This window comes from Catharus ustulatus, chromosome 5, assembly GCF_009819885.2.
Source record: "Catharus ustulatus isolate bCatUst1 chromosome 5, bCatUst1.pri.v2, whole genome shotgun sequence".
Lineage (NCBI taxonomy): Eukaryota > Metazoa > Chordata > Aves > Passeriformes > Turdidae > Catharus > Catharus ustulatus.
In genome coordinates this window covers 67,389,901-67,413,003 of record NC_046225.1, presented here as the reverse complement: position 1 = coordinate 67,413,003, position 23,103 = coordinate 67,389,901, and the positions used below count along the sequence as shown (strand labels likewise).

Sequence of the window (23,103 nt, the reverse complement as noted above, 5' to 3'; positions counted from 1 at the left end):
AACAAACCTCTAATGGATGGTTAAAGGTTGAAAAGCAAGCCTGGCTTTACAGTGGTGTGTGTTAGTTCCGAGTGAGACCCAAAGCCATGGCATTTTCCTCTTGGACTCTGCATTGCTTCCTTAAACCTGTCCTGGTGATCCCCAGCCACTGGCAGCCACAGGCAGCCGAGGTTGGTACGGTTTGATTAAAAGAGCTGCCTGAAGCCCAAGGTTAAGTGACGGGAATTTCAAAACAAAACAATAAATTAATAAAATGAATGTGTCATCAGCTGATCCTCTTCTGACCACCATCTGTCCCCTGATCATGTGACGTCTCCCAGCTGGCCACCCAAGAGACAAACCATGCAAGATCATCACCACAACATATGCTGCTATTTACACATTTTTAAAGGTAATAGTTGCTAGGCTGTCATATTAGTAGTTAAAAGCAGTTATTTGAAAGCTAGGGGAGTTTTTTCTTTATTTCTCTCCTTTTCATTTTTTCCCTTAGGAAGGCAGTGACTCAGCAGGTATATTTCTGACAGAGACATGTTCAGGGTTGGATCAGTGGAAGTTCCTGTGTAAAGTATATGTAATTCTAACCCCCCACACCCCCACCTTGTTCTGTGGTATGCTGTCGTGCCTTTTGTAATATGCAGTAGAATAAATAAGAAAGAAGGCAATGGTCCCACAAATGTCACTGGTGTACCTTTTAGGGACATTATGTACTCTCTTTGCCATCTCCAGGATGCAAACCAAGCCGTGCATTTTTAAACTATTGTTAAGATCAAGGATGTGGTTATGAGAAGACTTACAATTTATAGGATACTTAAGCATTAAGGATTGAGGCACAGAACATTTCCTGGGGATTAACGACTGACTGGGTGAGCCTCGGGCCATTAACCCCTGCCTGCCATTAATCTTCAGGAAATGCCCTGCAGTGAGGTCGTTATTGCTGTTGTATGCTGAAACAGAAAAATAATAATAAGAAAGGTCCGTGGATTATTTATTTATATTTTACATAACACAATTCTATTGGGACTGTAGGAAATGAACATCTTCCTATTTAGCTGGTCGTACTGCTGGAATAAATGCAGTTCCTGCATCTCACTCTTTTGTAGAAGATTATTGTCAGATTGCAGGAGTGTAAGTGGGGCAGGATTTGGCCCAGTGCTTGTATTGCAGTGTTTCATACAATGAATAAGCCCTGCTTCTCTGATATAACTGCTGGCACAATTTAGCCCTATATAAAAACCAGCTCAAAATGCTTGTTTTACAGCAAAGCAATTTATTCACAGTTCTAAGCATCTCACAGCCTTTTTTTAACTCGTTGAATAATCCTTTTAGGTTGCCCATAAAGCAGGTGAAATGCTTCTGCTGCAGTCCTAAGGCAGAACACAGGCTGCATAAATAGCATCTAAATTACTAGGAATACAAAATACACATACAGTAATACATACCTACAAAGGCAAATTCATACTGACAGGACTGCAGTGTGTGCTTATCAGCAGCAAAACATCTCGGGGAAAAAAAAAGTGGCTTTATATTGAAATTTTGTATATATTTCTCTCTATATAAACACTTAAATACTATTTTTGCATGTTCTAAAGCCCAGATGCAGGCTCCTTTTTAATGAGCCTGCCTGCTTAAACATTTATTAGCTTAGAGATGTATAGTTTTTATAAAGCTGGCTGAATCTTTTTGCAGAATATCTTTGCAAAAAAAAAAAAGCTTTTTTTTTTTTTTTTTTTTTTTTTTGTGTACATGGCCTCAGTCCTTGCAACCTCCTAGAGAGTCTGTCAAGGCACAACTTAAAAGCTCGTTCAGGCGACCATGACCCCCTGCTAGCAGATTGTCTGCCTAAAAGGTAAGGGAAAGCTAAAAAAGAAGTAGAAACTTAAAAGTAGCTTCTCAAAGGCTGCATAGATCTTTTTTTTTTTTGTTAAACCTAAAGTGTTTAAAAGCTTTAATATTGATGGCCTGTCAACTTTGTCCTGATTCTTTGGCTTTCAGTTAAAAGGTTTTTGTTGTTGTAGCTTATGCAGTTGCTCTGTTGCTATGGAAACGTGACATCAAAATGACGTTTCTCTGTTTAAAAGCTTTTAACTAAATTCCTGCCTGTCAGATGTAGGCCCCATTTTGTGCACTCAAGCTTCAAGCTGTTGCAAAAAGGTTTCATATGTTCTGTTGTCATTCAAATTCTTTATCCACATATGCATGTCTTGCACTACAAAAAACCTAAACTAAAAACTCAATCTATATTAAGTGTCCTCTTTTAAAACCCTTTTAGGTCAGTCAGCAATGGCTGCAGCAGAAATTCCCAGTTACATTGTCTCTTCTCAGACTGAGAAACACAGGAGGGCCAGAAACTGGACTGATGCAGAAATGAGAGGTTTAATGCTGGTTTGGGAAGAATTTTTTGATGAGCTGAAACAAACTAAAAGGAATGCCAAAGTTTATGAGAAAATGGCTAACAAACTCTTTGAAATGACTGGAGAAATTCGCCACGGAGAGGAAATAAAGATAAAAATTACAAATATGACATTCCAGTACAGGTAAGCTTCAGTTAATTCTTTTTATTTTAAGAGATTTTAGCAGGGACGGCGCAGTGATTTTTGCCTTTCAGAAAGAAGTCTCCTAGAGGAAATCTGTCGATAAAAGATTAAAGATTGTTCATATCGCTTTTAAAATTCTCTCTTGCCAATGCTGTTACGTCATTGTTAATTTGTTCCCCCGATTTCATGTCAAACTCTGGGACAACTTTGTTTCTTTAAAATTAACTGGTGTTGTTATGATGCAGAGGGATGGAAATGTATTTAATGGGGAAAAGAGATTTTTTTTTTTTTTTTTTTTTTTGCTCTTTGCTGAGGGGACTGATTGTGTTAGCTTGGCAGCCAATTCCTTGCAGTGAAACTCCTGCAGTTTCAAGTGGCCACTGAGGATCGGAATTGCAAGGCAAACTTAAAAAAAAAAAAAAAAAAAAAAAAAAAAAGAAGAAAACTAGAACAGAATAATGTTTGGGGGGGCTGATGCTCCTCGATTTTGGTCTCGTGAGTTGAAGGGTTACACTTCACGGGGCCAAGAAAAATTGAATGTCTTATTACTGAGTGACACACTTTGCTATAATTATGAGCAGCAGCAGTGAAAGAACTATTATATCTGCAGAGAGAATCAATGTGCACCGTCAATACTGCTCCAAAGGAGCCGGGGGGAGGGCGGAGGTGTCTATGAGGGGATGATAAAGAACAGGCAAGCAGTCAGGAGGGGAAGTTGGCTTCAGAAAATGTGAGGCATTTGTGAATTTGTTGTTCGCAGGGAGAAAAATAATTAGAACTTAACAGAAATATTTCCATTTTCTTTTTTTCTTTTTCTCTCTCTCTCTTTTTTTTTTTTTTTTTTTAATTCTTATCTCTATGAAGCACAAACTGCCTCATACTGGAAGTCCTGAGTGGTGATTTGAGCTAGGTGCTTGTAATGCAAGAAAATCAAATATGTGACTCTTTTATTTAATCTCTCCTCAAAGCTCATATTAATAATAAAAAAGGTTATTACAGCAGGCAACCATGTTAAAACTGCTCGCTTTTCTGTAAGGCACCCTTACTGTATTTAATGCAAAGGCTGCTCTTCAAATAGGAAACTAAGGAAAATCCTATAAACCCCTTAACTTTGAATGTCCTTCTACATTTCTACGATCCACAAGCATGATGTTTAACATCATTTGCCATAATATTAAACCTGATATTTTGTGGCAAATGCTAACGTCTCCACAATGTTTTACCAACCCTGCTGCAATCCTTACAGTTTTCTTCACCCAGACCACAGATGAGAAAGCTGGAAGTGAGAAAAATTTTTATCCAGCATCACCCAGCAATTCCCACTTGGATGCAGATTTAGGAGTCGGGAGTTGCTGGCTACCAGGCTTTTGCTTAGTCTGCTAAATCTGCAGTCCTCCCTGCTGGGAATTGCAGCTCTGAGATTTTACAGGTGTCTGTAGCAGCAACACTGCGCGATAGTTAAGTGCCGTAATTGCCAAGTGGAATAGGTTATTTCTGTCAGCCTTTGTTCTAAATTTACAGTGTTGTCATCAATCAGAGAGTCTCATTTTTTCCCTAATTAATGTTTTTACTTTAAAGTTGCACTGGGGGAAGGGAAGAAATAAAATCACTCGCATACATGCACTGTGTGAGGAACTGCACTTTTAAGAAATATCCTTCCATTTCTGTGAACTTCTCTGATTGCTTCTGTTGCATGCTGTCAATCTGTTTTTCTATTTTGCAGTGCATGCTTATTGATTGAGATGCTAATTTAGGAGAGTTAAAAACTGCCTTGTGTTGTCACAGAGCTGTTTCATTTTGTGCTCTGGAATATAAAATGCATTTTCTTATTGTTTGTTCACACATTGCTGTCAAGGTAAGGTGGTGTGGAGAACAGGGACAAGCAGAAGCTGTTACAATTTCTAGTTTTCTGGGTACTTTTTGGTGGTGTGTGAGGATAGGGAAGGTTGTGGTGAAACTGTAAATGATGTGAGTGGCCACTGACTGCTGGCTTTGCTGTGAGGCAGCCGAGTTTTAATCTGCGTTTGGGTGCCTGCAGGACACTGGAGGAAGATGCTTTACATCACTGTAATTCTGAGCATCATCTGCACTGTGGCACAAACTGGAAAAGAAGATCCTGAGAGTGGGAAAGTGCTCTATTTTGAGATAGTATTTTGTAATGATTACCTTGGGTTAGTGAGTGTAGCATAGCACCAGCAGCAGGAGTGAGGAGGGTGTTCTGCACCTAGGAGCATATTTCTTGCCCCACTTCAGGATCCTGTTCTTCTTTAGGCAACTTTGAACAGTTCTGCAGAGGTGGAGTGGCCGCTGCTCCTCCTTTAACAGTCAGAAATAAACTGCATTAAAACATTTAATTAGATCATATTATTTAGCTATGCATCACAATTTAATAAAGGAAGATAAAACCCCTGTCCTACAAATTACTGCACATACATATATGGATGAATACATATATATGTATTTTTTCCATGAAAGGAAAATACTTCTTGAATACTTCTACTAGTCTTTTTAACAAAGTTCAGTTTTAAAAGTGCTGTCACTGGCATGTCTTAGCCTGGGACATCTGTTGAAACAGATATTGATGATCGGAAACACATAAGGTTCTGAAATAGAAAGCAGTGAACATGTTTATAACAGTGCTCTCCAATTTGAGGATCCCATGGCATTCTAAGAGGCAGTTCAGTAAATATTGTTTTCTTTATTCTGCTTAGTGCAAGCCATTCATTATGAGTAGAAGGTGTCCAAGTCAGACAAACATATGTGTAAGAAGGGAAGGAGTGTTCTTTGGCCAATAATTATTGCAGTCTGCAGCAAGGGCAGCCTACACGGGTGTGTGCAGAGGCAGGAGGCTCAGAAGGGGCTCCCACCCCAGGTATTCACCCTGTTCTGGGTGTGTTTGGATCCCATGTGGGATCTTGTGCTGCCAGGTAAAGTTACTTCAGGTGTAGCTCAGTGTGCATGAGCATCTCTCACATAAGCAATTCTAGCGTGATCATATCTCATTCCTCCACATCTGAGGTGAAAACTTTATTCAGGTGTTAAAATGCCAAACAGAAATCTATTTTATCTCATTATTTCCTCCTTGAATTCTTGTGTTTATTTCTGCCTGCCCTATATTTCAGCAAGGTGACAAGAGAATGAGAAGATGTTTAGGGAACAGTTAGGCTGAGATGTGGAAAGCTTTCTTTATTAAGAGAAGTGAAAAGTTTGTGAATGCTAAAGGAGATTTAGAGGTGCATAAAATATGCACTATTTTTCAGAATGTAAAGCAGATATTTTTTTGCCGTAATACAAGAAGTTATTTATAAGAATTGCAAGGCAAGAAATGTAAAACTAGTTAAAGTCATATAAATCTGTATTGCACTGCATAATAAGCACATGGAACTCATTGACTGAAAATCATTGACACTAAGAGAGCAGCAGGTTATTTTATTATTATTATTATTATTATTATTTTTACTAAAGATTAGATCTATTAAATAAAAAAACAGATGTTGTTTGTCTTCCAATTAGGTAGAGTTATGAAAGACAGCAGGTTCCAGAATATTACTGGCTATTGATGGAAAAAAATCATGTGTTTTTATGGGTGAATGTGCCCTCAAAAGCTGTCTGTCAAATTCTTCAAGTATTCAGCACTGACCTTTGTCAGAAGAGACTGAGACGATGGACTGATCTGGCAGTGGTTCCTGTATTCCTCTGCATTATTGTAGTGCAAGTGCATTTGGAGGAAACTAATCAGGGAAAAATATACCATGACCTGAAGTAATTCTTACTGGAGTCTCAGTATATTAAGGGACCATTTCATCTACCATGGAAATTGACTGGGTGGAAAATTCTGCACAGCACCATAGGTGGAAGGAAAATTCTTTCTGCACCTGTATTTGAGTAAAGTTCTGCTTTTAGGGATTGCTGTAAAATGTGAAATATCTGCTGTGGATAGATCAGCCACCAGGTTTTTAATGCTCCACTTCAAAGATACCTGTGTGGTGAGCTGCATGAACCTCCCCATTTATCCATCCTGGAAGAAGGAAGGGCTGAGGCAAGCTCCTGGAATTCAAAGTTAAGCTTTCAAATGTGCTGGTCATCAAAAGTTTTCCTGAGATTAACATGCCAGCTCTTGAGGTTTAGCATCCCTCAGAGTATGTGCCCAGTTCTTTGTGTTGTGCAGCCTGCTCAGGGCTATCAGTTCATGTGAACCTGTAATTATTCCTTCTCAAAGAAAGCACTGTCCTGTCACTGCTAACGTGCTGATCTCACTGTGTCACAGTGCTCTGTGACTGCTGCTGTAACGTTGCCACTGACACAATACACACTGCCTTAGCAAAAGGAAGCAGGGTTTGCACAGCTTGCACACTGGTCCACAGTTTTGACTGATTCCTTCTGATGTTTAAAAATAAGAACTGTGTGAATGCAAATTTATTATTTTCAAAAACATCACCCTTCCCAAAGCCTAGAAAACAGGATGCAGCTGTTGCTCTTTGATTTGAATCACAGTCAATTAATGTTAATGATTGGTAAATTTGAATCAGTCTCATGATTTGAATGAAAGAGTAGTCTAATTTTTTATTTTCATGTGTACATGATAGCAATTAAACATTTTTGCTTGTGTAATCCGTTGCTATACTCTTTGACATTATGCAACTGGAAAATTTGACCTCTGTTACAGCAAATGATAAAATATGAGTGCAGCCAAATTACTGCAAAAAGTTGAATTTGAATATTTTACTATCTTTCTCTTTAATTTCAATAATTTATAGCAGATGCACAACTCAGTATTGTACTTTCATCATCTTTCTTTTCCTCACCATTCATTGGTTCATAAACAGTTGCTATTTATTATTTATTTTGAAAGCTTTTCCTAGAAACCCCAGGAGATGGATCTTGTATCCATTCCTTAAGGCTAGTAGTATCAAATGCTGCAATAATAATAAAAAAAGGGCAATACTGCTTTGAGCAAAGTCCAAAAAAATGAAGCAAATTATAGATTGCTTGCTTTTTGCTGACTAAATAATGATTTAAGAAAAAAAAACCTCTTTAGAACATAATATTGTGATAGTTTTATTTTAGAAGGTGGATTAATAGGCACAGAGAATAAAGTCTGAAAAAAGGCCAATGGCAGCACAAATAACTCAACAGTTGTCTCAGTTTATTCAGTGGAGCATTTTGGCAGTGGGATCTCAAAGTCTATTAATTTATTCACTTCTCTGGAATAAGACAAGCAATCACCTTTCAAATTAACTCAGTTGGCATGGTCTGGGTATTTGTCCACTGGAAATTTGACTTTGATCCCTGAGTTTTTGGAGAGCTCTCAGTTGCCTCTGCTCTCAGCTGGATTTTAATAGAGCCTCATGAAACAGCAACAGGTCTAGATAAACTCGGTGTGAATTTATTTTTCAAGCTCTGCTGACTTTCTCGCTTACCTCTGTTCCTTACCTCATTTTTCCTGCCGGGTTTGCTCACTCAGGCAGTGATGTGACCAATTTCAAAGTGTTAATGTATGGCTCATCTTGCTCTCTCGTTTCTGGACTATTGCATTCCAGCCTTTGTAGTGTCCTGTTTCTTTTAACATCCTCATGTTCCATTAAAACAAAACCCCAGCTCTATCTCTTGGAAGTGACCAAGATTGCTGTGAGGAGTAACACCAATGACTGAGGGCAGTAAATTCATCTCTGCTTTAGACTCCAAATTCTCCAGGCTTGCATTTACTTCAATGCAGGCAAAAGCTCTCAGCTGTCTCATGAGGTTTTCTGGACTTTTGCCAGTTGTAGAAAAAATATTTAAAAGTCAGTAAATCCTGGAACCTGATATTAGTATTATGAAAGTAGCTATTTGGTTTGTGTTAACCAGAAAGCTGAACCATCAATACTATTGCAGTGAATGTTCTCCCTATTTACCTCCATCTGCAGCATTTCTACTGCTCTTCCACAGGACTGACACTCCCTTTCCACTTATCTTCTCATCCCTTCCCCTGTTTTATCCTTTTTTTCAGTGTGTTTGAGCCAGACTCCATACAGGTAGATGATTGCTGCTAGTGCTGCTTTTAAGCTAACAGAGTTCTCTTGTCTACCTTCTGGTAGTGATCCCTTTTATTTAGCTCAGAGCTATGGTAAGCAGTCAGAAGTAGCATTAGTATTCATTCAATGCATTGAGAGCCAGAGAAATACCTGCGTTTATATTACTGCAATTCTACAGCTCTGTGAGCACACAATAACAGCTCTTCCTTCAAAATTGTCACAATTCTGTAAAAAAGGGGGTTCAGGGTACACAGCTGAGCTCAAACAACAAAAAGGTACTGACCTACTCAGGCAAAATATCTATTCCTGGAAACTTTCCACTGAATCATAGAATGGTTCAGGTTGGAAGGGACCTTTAAAGACCATCTCTTTCCAACCCCCTCCCATGGACAGGGGCACCTTCCCTAAACCAGACTGCTCAAAACCCCATCCAAATTGGCTTTGAACACTGCCAGGATGCAGCATCCACAGCTTCCATCACAGGGACAGCCTGTTTCAGTGGCTCACCACTCTTACTAAAAATTTCTTCCTTATATCCAGTCTGAACCTACAGTAAGGTCTTCCAGAGCCTTCTCTTCTCCAGGCTGAACAATCCTGACTCTCTCAGCCTGTCTCCATGGCAGAGCTGCTCCTGCCCTCTGAGTATTTTTGTAGCCATCCAGGTGGGATCTCAGGAGAGCAGAGAGGAAGAATCCCCTGCCTCAACCTGCTGGCCATGCTGCTTCTGCTGCAGCCCAGGAGAGTGGTTGGCTTTGTGGGCTGTGAGCACATTGCTGGCTCATGTCCAGCCTCTCACTGACCAGCACCCCCAGCTCCTTTTCTGTAGGACTGCCCTGGATCTCTTCATCCCCCAGACTGTAGTTATACCTGGCTCACCCAAAAATCACCGCAGGGGGAGGTGATTTAATGAAAGCAGATGCAAGTAATGTGGCTGGGGATACTTGGTGTCTTTATTTCAGCCTTCACTGCCCAGATGTCTCAGTCGGGTGTGCCTGCAGCAGAATTATCAGAAATACCAGCAGTAGAGAAGAACTGAGTCAGGAATCATCTCTGAAAGTTTGTGAAGATTGAGGGAAGTCTCTAGGGACCAGAAAAAGGCTGTTGAATCTTCAGAAAGGCAGGAACAGGAATTAAGAGCTCTTCTTTTCAACTCTTTAGAAGATCATTGAGCAAGAAGTTTTGGAAGCAGTTTTCAGTCACATAAAGGAGAAGGTGGTGACTGGGAATAGTCAGAATGGATTTACCAGCACAGAATCACATCTGACTGGCCTGCTTGCTTTCTTTTGAAAAAGACTAGATCTGTGGATGAGCATAGAGCCTTTTAAAAAGTTATTTATTTATTTTATTTTATTGTCTAGCTTGACAGTACCAACCCTTTTGACACAGTCTCCAAGAACATCCTTGTATCCAAGCTGGGATGTTATCCTTCAGATGGAAGGACTACCACCTGGCTAGAAAACTATCTGGATCTCTGGGCCCAGAGTAGTTGTTAATGGTTTGTATTCTGCCTAGAGGCTCATTCCCAGTGAGGACTGCAGGTGTTTTTTACTGGGACATGCCCTGTTTAATATCAACAATCCAAAGGTGGAGCCCATGTTCAGTATTCTGCAGATGATGCCAAGCTGGGAACTGCAGTGAGGGCAGGACTGCCACACACAGGGACCTAGACAGAGAAACAGGCTGACATGGACGCCATCAAATCCAACAAGGACAAATGCAATGTCCTGCTCCTGGGATGGCCAAATGCTGGGGCAGGCAGGGGTGGCCTGGCTGGGCAGCAGCTCTGCTGATGGGGCTTGGGGCTCCTGTCTGACTTTAGGCTGAATACAAGTTCTCAGAGCAGCCAGCAGAGTGCCAGCTCTAAGCTTATCCTGCCCTTTCTGATTTGCAGCCTAAAGGCTCAAGCCATGTCCCAGGGAGTGTGAATGCAGCTGCTGGACTTGGCAGTGGCCTGGCTGAGCTGTGGTCACTCCTGGCTTTTGCCATCTCACCCGTGGGGATGACTGACCACAGTGGATGCACTGCATAATTGCAATTCACTTTAAACCCCAGAGCTTGAACACTTTGGGATTTTCAACACAGGCAATCAAATGTGGCATGTAGGCTTGGCTACTAGCTTACAGTGGCATAATTGATATGTTTTTCATGCAAACAGCCTCAACAATTGAACTAAAAATAATCAATATTAATTGATGGTTGTTGTCAGGCCTGTGTTTAGCTATTTTCTGTCTGTGCTGGCTGGATATGCATGTATTTTCAGGCTGTGCTCAATATTCTCTGACTATGAAATTGCAGCAGTAGGTTGTGAAATATGTATGAAATTAAAATTTTGAATGCATAGAGGGCATAAAAGTATGGATGGCTGTGAGGCTTTGCTTTGCAGGACTATGATGTGCATTTCTAAATAGCTGGAAAAGCTCATCAGACCTTGCAAGGACAAGGAAAAAAGAATCCTTAAATGGCTTTAAAATCTAAGCAAATCTTACTGCCTTCTTTTCTCACTAGTGGATTTCCCCTTACTCTAGGCTGACAGTGGTTTAAAAGGAAGAACTTCAAGTTCTCACTTTTAAGTTTGGCACCATTTTTTAAATGTTTACATGTTATTTAATTCTACCCCTTGCAGGACTGGTGTGGGCAGGATGGATTGTGAGAAGGAAAAACCTGTAAAGCTTCAAGAAAAAAAGGGTGGGCCAGGTGTCCAGGAGTAGTTTTTATCCCCTTTTGTTTTCTTTTTTCTAAAAATGCAAACTTCTACCTTTGAGAATCAGATTTGGTTCAGCTTTTTGTTAATTTGAATGAAATCTGGTTTATGAAAATGGGGCATTTGTTATTGTTCTTGCCTTTCCTGTTGTATTCCCTTCCTGCATGTTGATTTAGAGTAACAAGATCCGAACTGGGAGAGGCAAATGGAAAGAAAGTTCAGGACTCTAGCTGGGCTCTGGAATTTCTTAGAGATGTATACTACAACTATATACCTCAGTTTTATATTTCTAAGTAAAAGAAAATAAAATAGCACTGGATAACTACTGGGATAGCAGCAAACTTGTCTGAGGACTGAATAATAAATCTCATAATAAAACATGTGAAAGACAAGATCATGGCTAATAGTCCACTGTAATGTAATTGTAATGTTTTTGTGCATGCTGTTTCTAATGCATTATTAACTGTTTTAGTTGTGATTGTTTGTTTTTTGGGTTTTTTTGTAAATTAATGAAACTCTGTACTTTTGCCTACCCTGATCTTTATTCTGTAACAAATGAACAGACGTCTGTATCTCATGGTTGTTACGGGCATATTTACCAAGGCATTTCTGGGCTTTTAGGCAATATTAGAAAAAGGATATGTATTATGTTGAGAGCCACTTGTATTCATTATAGAAAATAAATATTCATTCTTCAAAGCATGGAAGTGCAGGGCTGCCCTTAGTTGTTTAGTAAAGGCTGTGGTGTGCTGCCTAGTCCAGCTGTCAGGGACTGCTGTCAGATTGGTTAGTTGGGTATTCTTTAAGGGGAAGAAAATTATTCAACCACCAACACAGTCCTGTTTCCATTAGAAGTTGTATGGTTCTTTATTTGTATTGAATTTCATTTGGGGTTTACATGCAACTTTTTATAACAGGTCAAACCTAGGAAAAGAACCTGAAAGGCTTCACTGGAAGTTAAAGAAAAGTGGCTCATTCAGTTTGACTCCTAAATGTGACCAGAACAAATGTTTAGAGATAGATTTGTATGAAAAGTACTTTTTGTAGGAAAACAAGCTTTAATGTTGTGTGCCTTTTCTTCCAGGAAATTAAAATGCATGACTGACAGTGAAACTGTGGCACCTGACTGGCCTTACTACAAAACCATTGATAGGATCTTATCCAAAGTGACAGACCACAGCGATGTGAAAATGCATGAAAATCAGCAACCAGGTCCTTCTACATCACAGACAGAGGCCTCACAGTCTCCATCAGCTAAGTCTACACCTCTGTATTTGCCATATAACCAGTTTACATATGAAGGAAGGGAAGAATGCTTTGAAGATGAACATTCAGAGAGCTCATCAAGCTTGCTTTCTTACAAGCTGAGGTAGCATCTATTTTCCCCTCTTTTTAGTATTTTGCAGAATGAACTGAATTTGCTGTGTAGAGGGAACACCCTCACACATTTTTTCTCTAACAGCTCTTGTATTTTTTCTGTAAATCACAAATGAGATCTGTTCCCCAATCTCAGCCACTTTGCTGAATTAGGGCATTTTCTTTATTCCTTTATGAAAGATTGGAAGGGAGTAGGAGAACTGGGCAAAAAGTTGTATATTATTGCCAAAACTCAGCATGCATGTCACGGCTCACATCAGGGAGAGTGTTCATAAAAGGAGTACAGGCATGTTCAAGGGAGTCCTGTGGTGCAATCAGAGATATAACATACTGCTTAGATGATTTTTTGGCTTGCTCTAGTTTTGCTCTTGATATGAGTATGAAATTTCTCTGGCTTCAGTTATTATTTAAATAGTGAAAAGATGCAAAATAAATATTTCTGTGGACGCTGAAAAGCTGCCCATGCAGTTTGAAAGTACATTGTAACATTTTAAATACAATTGAGAATGTAATTATTTTCAAAGTAAATGCTAGTTTGAGATGTAAACATTTGATTCCTTTTTTTTTTGGATACGATTGGAGTTCCCTGGAAGGCAGGATTTTAACATAAGGCAGGGTTGTATTCTTGATACAAATTTTAGACTTTACTAGTTTCATTTTTCATCCAGAGTGGTGTGAAATAAGAGTTGATTACAGTTTTCTGGCAGGAAAAAAGTTGATCTTAGAGATCTTTATCATGAGTCTGTGAGGCTTTAACTGTAACAGTAAAATTACCTGTCAGTCATGCAACTGTAAAGATGTTGAGCTGGAAGAAGAACCAATCGAGCAAGTTTGAATTATTGCTTCCAGACCCACTCTTGGATGAATAAAACGAAGGTAAATTCATTCAATCATTCAAGCAAATAGTCCTTGAATAGCTGATTGTTTTTAAAAACTTTTTCCTTTTTTTGGCAATGAATATTTGTTAGGGTGCATAACTTGAACTATAGCAACCTATTTTTTGTTGTTGTTCATAAGCAACAATTTTTTTAAAATCCTAGTTTATTGTAAGTAGTTGATACTCCTGATACAGAAACTCACTTCGAGATTTGAGAACTCCACAGTCACATTTCAGATGCAATAACTTTATTCCCAATTGGATTTACAATAATATTATTTAATATTTAATTAGAAGGTCACATTTCCTCAGACGTTGTGGAGTTTATTCACTCCAGTACTTGATAACATCAGGCTTTAAAAAATGTTGGATGTTAAGTTTTTTTAGCTTAGGGACAACTCCAGGACAACACGGATTTTTGTACCATAAGAGATCAGAGGCCACCACACCAGGTTTCACTGCAGAACATAGACAGCCCTCACAGAGATCAAGTAAATCAACCCCAAACCCACATTTGCTGTGCCCACAGTTTGCAGGTGCACCCCCACTCATAGATGCTTTCATTTACAGCTAAAGTTGACTTAAGTCAGTAACTAAATCATAACTCTGGAAAATTTAGGCTATGATCCATTTTAGCCAGCTTCAGGTTTACTGGTTTATTTTTTAAAATTTGATCCAAGGAAATAACCTAACCTGTTTTAGTAAAAAGTATTTTAACTTTACTTGGCTAAATTTAGAAACTGCAGCTCATTTACATCTAGCCTGTGGTGGCACAGGCTGGCTTTCAGCTGCTGCAGGACTGGGGCAGGTAATGCCACTGAGCCCTTGTGGTGCTGCTGTTCCCTGCAGGGAGTGGCTGTTCTGGGGCTCAGGAGGATCTGGGAGCTGGAGGGAAGGGCAGGGCAGCTCTCAGGGTGGTAGGACCTCCACAACATTGGAGTTCAGCCATGCCCTTGTAGTCTCCACCATGAAAGAATTTTGTGCAATAGAACATTGTGCATATCACTTAACAGCAAGGTAGTTACACAGTCACAAGTTAAAATGCAGTTCCCCATTTAAAAAACAAAGGAGTTGAGCAGTAGATACCACATGAGAGATCAGTGTAATATTCAGGTGAGCATTGTGATTGGGTTAAAAATTAGAAACCACTTGTGATAGTGGAGCATGTCTGGAAAGAGAAAAAGTGTAATTCCAATAGTCATAGGGGGTTTGAAAAGCTTGTCCAGCTTTGACCTGTTTAATTTAGGCTGATGAATGAGAGCAGAGTAGGGAACCCTTTCTTTGCCAGAAGAAAATGCAGTGCTTGCTAATGATACTACATGGGTTAAAATCACTTAGAGCTGCCATGGTTAGACAAGGAAGTTAATTCTTTTAGAGTTACTAATGGAAAATTATGAACTGAGGAAGCAATTTTCAGCTTAAGCAATTAGTGCATCATCCTGTATTTGAAAAACACTTTGAAACAGCCAACAAGAGAGAAAAGAATTAGCATAAAAAATTAGGGTCCACCTTGGCTATTTTATCAATGCCCTTGCCTCTGAACAGTAGACAATTGATTCAACAGATTCAAACAAGAAACTAAGACAATTCTGGGAATTGCAATCAAAATGTTTTAGGTCCTCAATTTCCCTATTTTTTCTACTTCATGACTATGCAAAACAATTACTTTGATACACATTTTGAAAAATACACACTCATGTCTATATGTAAAATACAGACATGTTTTGCAGCTGTATATTTTACAACTTACATTATGGGATTTTTTTTCTTCAGTAATGAAAATCCTAATGTTATGGCAACAATTGATAGAGAAAAAAACTTTCAAACAGTAGTTCTTACAAAATAACTTTTAAACTTCTGAAAACTGTCCTGTAATTCCTTTAAACTCTCCAACACAGCTTTAGAGTGTCAGCTTTGTGTTTTCCACTGTATCTTTGAACATAGCAGGAGGCTACTTGGCTATATAAATTACAGCTTTAAAAAAAAATTCAATTGAATGTTTAACTTTCATGATAGCGAAAAATGTCAAGTTTTGTACTTCAATCACTACGTACATATTGTCAAGCTAAAAATAGTTGAAACTGGTTTTCTTTGCATTATGTTTGAAAAACTTTGACTTTGGGACCTCATAAAAAACCCCAAATTTTTCTGGTTGTGATACTTCAATTAATATGAGATAATACTAATTTTTGTTTCAAGTAGATGAGGAAAACATTGGGAATCCCTTTAAAGGGTCACCTGCCATTTGCTCAGTACTGTTCTAACACTGCTTCTAACACTGTTATACAGTACAAAACATCTGACAATAATAGAATTATTCTATTATGGTCATAAAATACAATGCAATGTGGTGGAGTCTTGTACTGCAGCTTAAACTTTTAAAATCCAAATTTCTGACACAACTATAAATGTCCTTTTATCTAATTGAAAACAGTGGTTTTTCACCCTGTGGATTAATTTACGGTCTTTGTTTTCACAGTTAAGTAATGACAGAACCTGATTATACAGGCTGTGAATGTAGTTCAGACTTCAAGTGTTCTGCCATTTCTACTGTACTGAAAATGGGGGTGAAGAGTTACTTTCATAGGTTAAAGGACCATAATAAAACCACTGTGTTATCTAGTCTGACTTCTTGTTAGATATTGTTTGAATTTGGTCATTCTGATGTGGAGCACAGAAATGTTGTGGAGAGGGTTCTGTGCCATCCTTCCCTCAGAAGTGCACTCAGGAGCCCTGTCTCTGCTGTCCTCCTCTTCTTTGTTTCTGTGATTTGCTTGACCCTGGGAAATACTAAATGTCTGGTCTAGACCTGATAAATTCAGAAGATGGAGAATTCACTCTTCCCTTCTTTCTAGTGGATAAGCAAAGCCTTGTTTAAGCCAGCCCCTTGTCTCTAACATGAATTTAATGAATAAAACTTTCAGATGTTACTTCCACTTACCTTTCTTTTCCGTATATTGGAGAACCTTTCAGTATGTTTTGCTTTCTGACAAGGTGGTTGTGTGTTGTGTGCCATGATTGTAGTGTTTTCGGTATTTTTAAATTTTTAAATGTAGATTAATTAATTTGGTATAGAAGGTTTACACAAGAAGAAAAAGCAAGAATTGTAACATGAATTAGCCAAGATAGGGATTAAAAGAAGTGCATTAACACTTGGTGATGATGCTAATTTGGGAAACAATATCTTTGGCAGAGACGTTACTATTTCTAAAATTATGCTACGGCTATTTAAATCTGAATGGGCATCATCTACAAAGAAGTTTGAGCTTTAGGCTATGTGCATTTTGTGGTGCTTCTTAACTTATTATGTAGACTTGTTATCCTAGCAAGGTGCTTTGCCCAGGCTCCAAGCCATTTTTGTGGTTCTTTTCTGTGCTTTACTTCAAGGATGAGTCTCATTAATCCCTGAATGCATTTGAATGGTTGAATGAGCCTAGTTTACCAGAGGATCCAGGTTGCCTCATTCTCAGTTCCTATGCTCTGAAGATCTTTATATAATCTCTAATATTAGTATTGTTTATATCCAGACCATTGTTAATATTTTTAATAAAGATATGGATTATGGAGGTCTGCTCAGAATTTGTATGTAGCTAAAAAAACCTCAAACAAGTGAGAAACAGCTTTTAAGTGTTAAAAGCCATAAATTCCAAGAACTGATGGTACAGGAGATCTGTTTGCCATGAAGTAGTCAGAAATGAGGAATTGTTGTTAGGGTTTTGTGAAGATAATACATTGTGATAAATAGAGAACTCTTTGTATTCAACTCCTGCTTCATTAATTATTCACACACATCCCTGAAACAAGCTGTATTGGATAAGTGTAAGCAATCAATCAAGGAAGTTTTAATTGAACAATGAATTAAATTAGTATTAGGTAGGCAGACAGCATTTGAGACTTGCCTAATATGTTGCCTGATTGTATCTGGAGGTTTTGTTTTGTTCCCTCTCATGTCCATTACACACAGTCAGTCATTTCTGCTCAGTCCCCTAGGTGAGATGGAACAATTTCTTTCCCTTGGTTTGCTTCTTTGGAACCCTGCCTGTCTGATTTAGAGCATAGCAGGGAAACAGCTTTGTGAGGCTCTGTTTGGAATACAGTCCCAGTGCCAGAGCTCTTCCACACTTTGCTCATGTGGTCAGAGGAATACCAGTGCCAATCTCTTGTAGGCACTGGAAGCCCAGCAGAAGAGTACCAGTGGATTGTATTTGAGGTTCTTTCTTCCCTAGACCTCTCTTTCCTGAGATTTTCCTCAAAATCTCCCTTCAGAGACTAAGCTTGGCAAAGAGGGAGGTGCTTCTTCAGCAGCTTGTGGATCTGTCAGGATCTGCTGCACCCCTGTTGTCGGAGGTGTTGGCTGACCAGGAATGTAGCATGGAAAATGGGCAACAGGAACTGACTGATGCTATACCAATCATCAGTCGCTGCTTATCTTGTGCCTGTACTTTGGCAAAGTACACATGCTCCCAGCTGGAACTGTTTGGGGATACTGATTCTGCTTGGGTTACATGATGCTGAACCCATATTCCTATCCTTGCTTCCCTCTTGAATTTGTTATTAAAAATTATTGACAGAGAGGGGTTTCTGACATGCTGCCCAGGACATCTCAAGAAAGATGGCTCAGTCTCTGAGGAAACACTTCAGTATTCGAATAACTCATCACTGGATGGGCATCACTGGACATTTTGCATTGTTTCACGTTGCAAGTGCTCTTTGCTAGTAAATTAGATTCTTTAGAGACTTCTTTTGTAGAGCCTTTCTCAAGAGCTCCCTTTCAGTAGCTGTTCTGCAAGAGGAGAGGACTGTAAGTGCCAAGTCCTTACTGTGAACTTGTGAGTGACCATAGAACCCTTTCACTATCAGTCAGTGGAGAGAAAAGGAGACTGGGAGCATCACCAAAGCTAGGGCTTTCTGAAAATTTCTGAAGTAAGTATTTCTTCATTTCTTTTCAATGAAGGCTAATAACCATGTTGTGTTTGTTATTGTCAACAAATGTAGAGAGTACTTGGGAGACCTTGAAGAATCCTTATGTCATTGCTTTTGGGAGCACTTCTCTGTGCTGAAACACAGTTCTGAGCTAGCACTCTTCAGTGGGTACTTTTTTAGTTATTAGCAGACTGCAGATGCTGTCGACAGATTACAGATTTCCTGCTCTTTTCTCTCTGGAGCTGTGCAAGGCACTTACTGTCTCGGATATATGGTTTCATGTCTTACAGTTCTTTGATGGATTTAACTGAAAAAAAAATCAGGTAAAATTCTTTACAGACTCTAGGAAAACACTTCAAAGATTATTTTCTCTTAAAAATAAGCCTTATTTTAGATCTTTCAATATAAATCACTCCATCTTGTTTCTTGTTTGTTTGTTTATTTTTTGTTTGTTTTTTTTTGGTCTCAGTTGAAATTCAAACCCAAATGGTGGCTACTGTTACCGAGAAAGACACACAATACTCAGTGCATCTCAGCCCCATGGACAAGCCTCAGACTTCCTTTCTCATTCCTTATTAAGGACCATTCTCACTAGTGCTTGCATTGACAACACACAAGCCCTCTTGTGGAGTGAGGTCGTACTGGTTTCAGAACAAGAGGTCTTACCACAGTTAATTTCTAACGCTGTAGAGGGAAGAGAACAGAGATTCATCAAGTTTCCAACATTGAAATCCTGTGTGAAGAAAAGTTTAAATTCAAAAGGTGACTTTGGCTGTAATAACATCACCATTTCAGAAAGTTTCTTGCTCTGCCTACCACAACGGATGCACTCTTTGTGGATGTGGTACAGTGATGGGAACCTTAGAGTAACAGAGTAACAGATTCAGCACTGTCCTAGACTGCTGTAGATATTTTCCACTTGCTTGGCCTCTTTGAGAATCACATTTGAAGTAATTCTGGCCGTTAGAGTTAAGGGAGACAAACAGAATTCAGTGTTAGCCAAGACTCATTCTCACAAGATTGTGAGGCTGTGATAATTTCAGTGATCAGCAGTAAGCTTGACCCACAGCTTGAGCAGAGCAGCATGTATTTATTTTATTCACATTTATTTGATGCCCCAAATGTGCTATATAGATGCTTCAAAGCTGAGTTTATTGTATACCTTCCAAAGTAGATAGTATCTCACCTTTCTTGGGTCACTGCACTCTTAAATGTCAAGGGGCTTCTGTCTTTTTCTTATATTTGCATTAAGCCTTTCAGGTGCTAAGGATTGTTTATCTCTCCTGCTGACAGATCTGAATGTCACAGTCACTGCAGCACAAAGCCTGTCAAGTAGGATGAGAACATGAATCAAATTATGATACAAATCTGCCACAGCTGAGTGACCTCACCCCATTACCCTTCTTCACATTACTAAAAACACATTCCTCAAGAGTTCAAGTTATGTTTATTCAAGGATGTCTTAAAATCTGCAGCATGTTGACATGGCATACTAGTCACAATTGTACTATCTCATTATTGCATTTCACCTAGAAGGGATACTGCATTTGGCAGAACACGACTGAGATTGCTGTTTATGTCAAGGGACTTCAAGACACATCATCAGATATCTTTGATGTTGGGGACTCCAGTCTGGAGTTACAAAAAGTGTAAATGAAGACATGGTCTCTAAGTTAGGAAAGAAGTTATCCAGCTCTAGCTGGAGGTTTCTCAGATGCCTTCTACTTGCTTTTCTTTCTCTTTACATTTTAGCATGATTCCTTCTTATGCTGCAGGCTGGCACAGATCTGTGTGTGTGTGTTCTCACTTGTGTGCCACGTGGGCTGGTTTTGACTGTGTTGCTCTGTCACCCCAATTCAGAACAGCCATGTGACCTTTACACCTCGAGAACACTGTCTTTATTGCCATGTCTATCTCTCTTCCAAACCAGAAACCCAGCATGACAAAGCATGGAGGAAATTCTCAAAGTATTCCCCAAATTGCACATGGCAGCTCTGCATATTTCAGATGAGGATGTCCATTGCCCTTCTCTGCACAAGCTGCAGCTCCTCAGTGTTTTTCTTGTCATGAGTGGCCCAAAAATGGAGACAGGACTGGAGGTGTGGCCTCACCAGTGCTGAGTACAGGGTGACAGTCACTGCCCTGGTCCTGCTGGCCACACCATTGCTGATCCAGGCCAGGTGCCATTGGCCTTCTTGGCCACCTGGGCACACCTGGCTCATGCTCAGCTGCTGTACACCAGCACCCCCAGGTATTTTTCTGTCTTTTCAGGCTTTTCTGTTGTTTCTAATGTTTTGTGATTGAATATAAAAAAAAGAGTGGTCAGTGCCACTGCTGTGTCTTGGCACAAGGGCAAATTCTGAGACTCGTATTCTGGCGTGGGACCAGCCTTACTGATGCAATGCTTTAAAAAACAAGTTGTAAGATACCACCACATGTAACCATGCAGCACTTTCTCTGGATTGGAATGGTTATTGCAGCTTTAAAATTGGAGTTTCAATGGCCAGATAAGCCCAATGTCTCTTCCAGTACAGTGTATAAATTCAATGTGTAAGACAAGTCAAGATTTTTAAAAAAAAATAAAAAATCCTGGTGTTCTGCAGGGAAAATTCTTATTAAAAACAATGGGATGTAAAACTTTAAATGCTTATGCTTTGGCACAAACTTGAGAGGGAATTTATTGGAGAACACAGGAGTTAAAAATATGACTAGGCTGTAGCTTGGCCAAGAATATGCTATCGAATTTTTGATTCTTTCTTTTTAAAAATATGAGTTTAATTTCTAACAAATATTCACATTTCAGAGCTGAAGAAAGACCAGTTAAAAAAAGAAAAATGCAAAACTGCAGTTTCCAAAAGAAGAAGCTAAAATTAATGGAAGCCATGTTGGAAGAACAAAAGAAGTTGAGTAGAGCTATGGAAGAAACCTGTAGAGAAGTGCGCAGGATCCTGGATCAGCAGAACATCATTCAAGTTCAAAGCTTACAGTTACAGGAGAGAATGATGAATCTACTGGAGAAAATGATCTCCAAGTCTAATGTGTAGTTTCCTTTGTGAATGCCTCTGAGATTACTATTGCTATTATAGATAACCATTTATTGCACACCATATGTGTGTCTGTTGCCCTATTCCCAGGTTTTCCATGGAAATTAAAACCCTAGTGTAATCCTAGTTCAGCAAAGAAAACAATGCAGGGTGAGAGCTATCCAGTATGATAAAATTAGTGCAATATATGCCTAAGTTGAATTATTTTTATACAGAAAGGTTAAGGGATAAATAGCTCGGGGAACTGAAGTACTATTTATGCCTAAGTCAGGTATTGTTTTGCAAACAGTGGTGTTGTGTATTGCTTCACATCAAGGACTGCAGCTTAATCTGTTTTAGGAGAATGAAATAGTGCATTTCTAAACATGGTTATTGCACCTTGACTTTCCTGATGATTAAACCCTGTTTTGAAACATATGCCTGATTTTATAAGTGACCTATGGTTCTTCTGAAGAACTAGTTGGGACCATGAGATACATAATTTTAAACTCCATGCCTGATATGAATAGTACTCTAAAGTAAGAAGGTAAAAATAGTCTATTCAAATACATTTTTGATATAAAAAGAAACCCCCCCAACCACCTTACTATATACTGAATACTAAAATGTACAGAAGATACTTGAAGTTGCTTTTGATATTAAACGTTTAATTTTTTTCATTATTAACTGGAATATGTTGATTTTACAAACAACCAGCAATGAAAATTTTCATTTATTCTCTATTACAAAAGTATTGTACTGTGTGTATATACATATATATAATGTCTATCAAATGAAATAAAGAAAAAGAAGAAACTTACTCCTTATTGCTGGGCAGATGGTATGCTTTGGGACACAAAGGATACTGGGAATGTTAAGTGCAGTGAGAGGTTCCCAGCTGCTGATTGCAGGGTAGAGATACCCAGATGGACAGGGATGCACCACACGAGGGAGCCGCAGCACGGAGGATTGTACCAGGGAGCTGAGATGGAGCACCAGCTCACCTTTGGCTCCTCCATGGAACCTGACATTTAAATCATCTTTCACTTACATTGGAAAACTGGCCGGCAGAATTCCCTATATGCCTTTTCCTTTTGTGTTCTCTTTTAAAAACCCCATATTTCTGCCTGTTTTACTGTATAGGCAAGAGCAAAGCTTGGATTCCAGCATAGAAATTAAAGGATTAGTACAAGGAACTCAGGCCATTTTCCATTCTCACTATTGAATAATGTCCCCTCTTGAAACTTTGTCTTTGAAGATGTTTGCATTCTCCTTTATAATTTAATGTGTTGTTGCCTAAAGGTGAGCTAAAATATTTTAAATCCTGACACAACAAATTAATCTCTAATTATGCTTGCTGAACAGGATAAAGGTTATACTCACCAAGCAAATGAATAATATGTGGAAATATTTCTTAGAAGATCGTCCAGGTATGAAGATTAAGAATTAATAAACATCTAAATTTGGCCCATTCCTACAAAGTTTAATGAATGATAACAGGATAAGGAAAATGTAGTAGAAGACTGAACTTGGAGAAAATGGTGGCTGCTGAAATATAAACAAACTGTCCCTCACCCCACCTTTACTACAGTGATTACATGATTGGAAAAATGCAAAGTTTCTTTTCTGATTCTGCAAAGATAGTTGTGCACAT

The 23,103-nt window shown here is 38.9% G+C and overlaps 1 protein-coding gene across 2 annotated transcripts; it reads left to right on the top strand.

The window, feature by feature from the left end:
- Positions 1-1,753: 1,753 nt before the first annotated feature.
- Positions 1,754-22,266, top strand: MSANTD1 (Myb/SANT DNA binding domain containing 1). Of its 2 annotated transcripts, none has more exons than XM_033061358.1 (4): positions 1,754-1,846; positions 2,270-2,534; positions 12,334-12,618; positions 21,230-22,266. In XM_033061358.1, the coding sequence occupies exons 2-4, from the start codon at positions 2,281-2,283 to the stop codon at positions 21,468-21,470; spliced, it is 780 nt and encodes a 259-aa protein (XP_032917249.1). In that variant the 5' UTR covers positions 1,754-1,846; positions 2,270-2,280; the 3' UTR covers positions 21,471-22,266. The 2 variants fall into 2 exon arrangements, with proteins under 2 accessions (XP_032917249.1, XP_032917248.1); XM_033061357.1 differs by lacking the exon at positions 1,754-1,846 and adding an exon at positions 2,080-2,151.
- The last annotated feature ends 837 nt before the right edge of the window (positions 22,267-23,103 follow it).

Excerpts from the sequence above, each read along its gene's own strand:
- MSANTD1 (XM_033061358.1), top strand. The coding sequence starts at position 2,281 with ATGGCTGCAGCAGAAATTCCCAGTTACATTGTCTCTTCTCAGACTGAG. Across the intron at positions 2,535-12,333 it reads AATATGACATTCCAGTACAG|GAAATTAAAATGCATGACTG; the intron begins GTAAGCTTCAGT and ends CTTTTCTTCCAG. Across the intron at positions 12,619-21,229 it reads TTGCTTTCTTACAAGCTGAG|AGCTGAAGAAAGACCAGTTA; the intron begins GTAGCATCTATT and ends TTCACATTTCAG.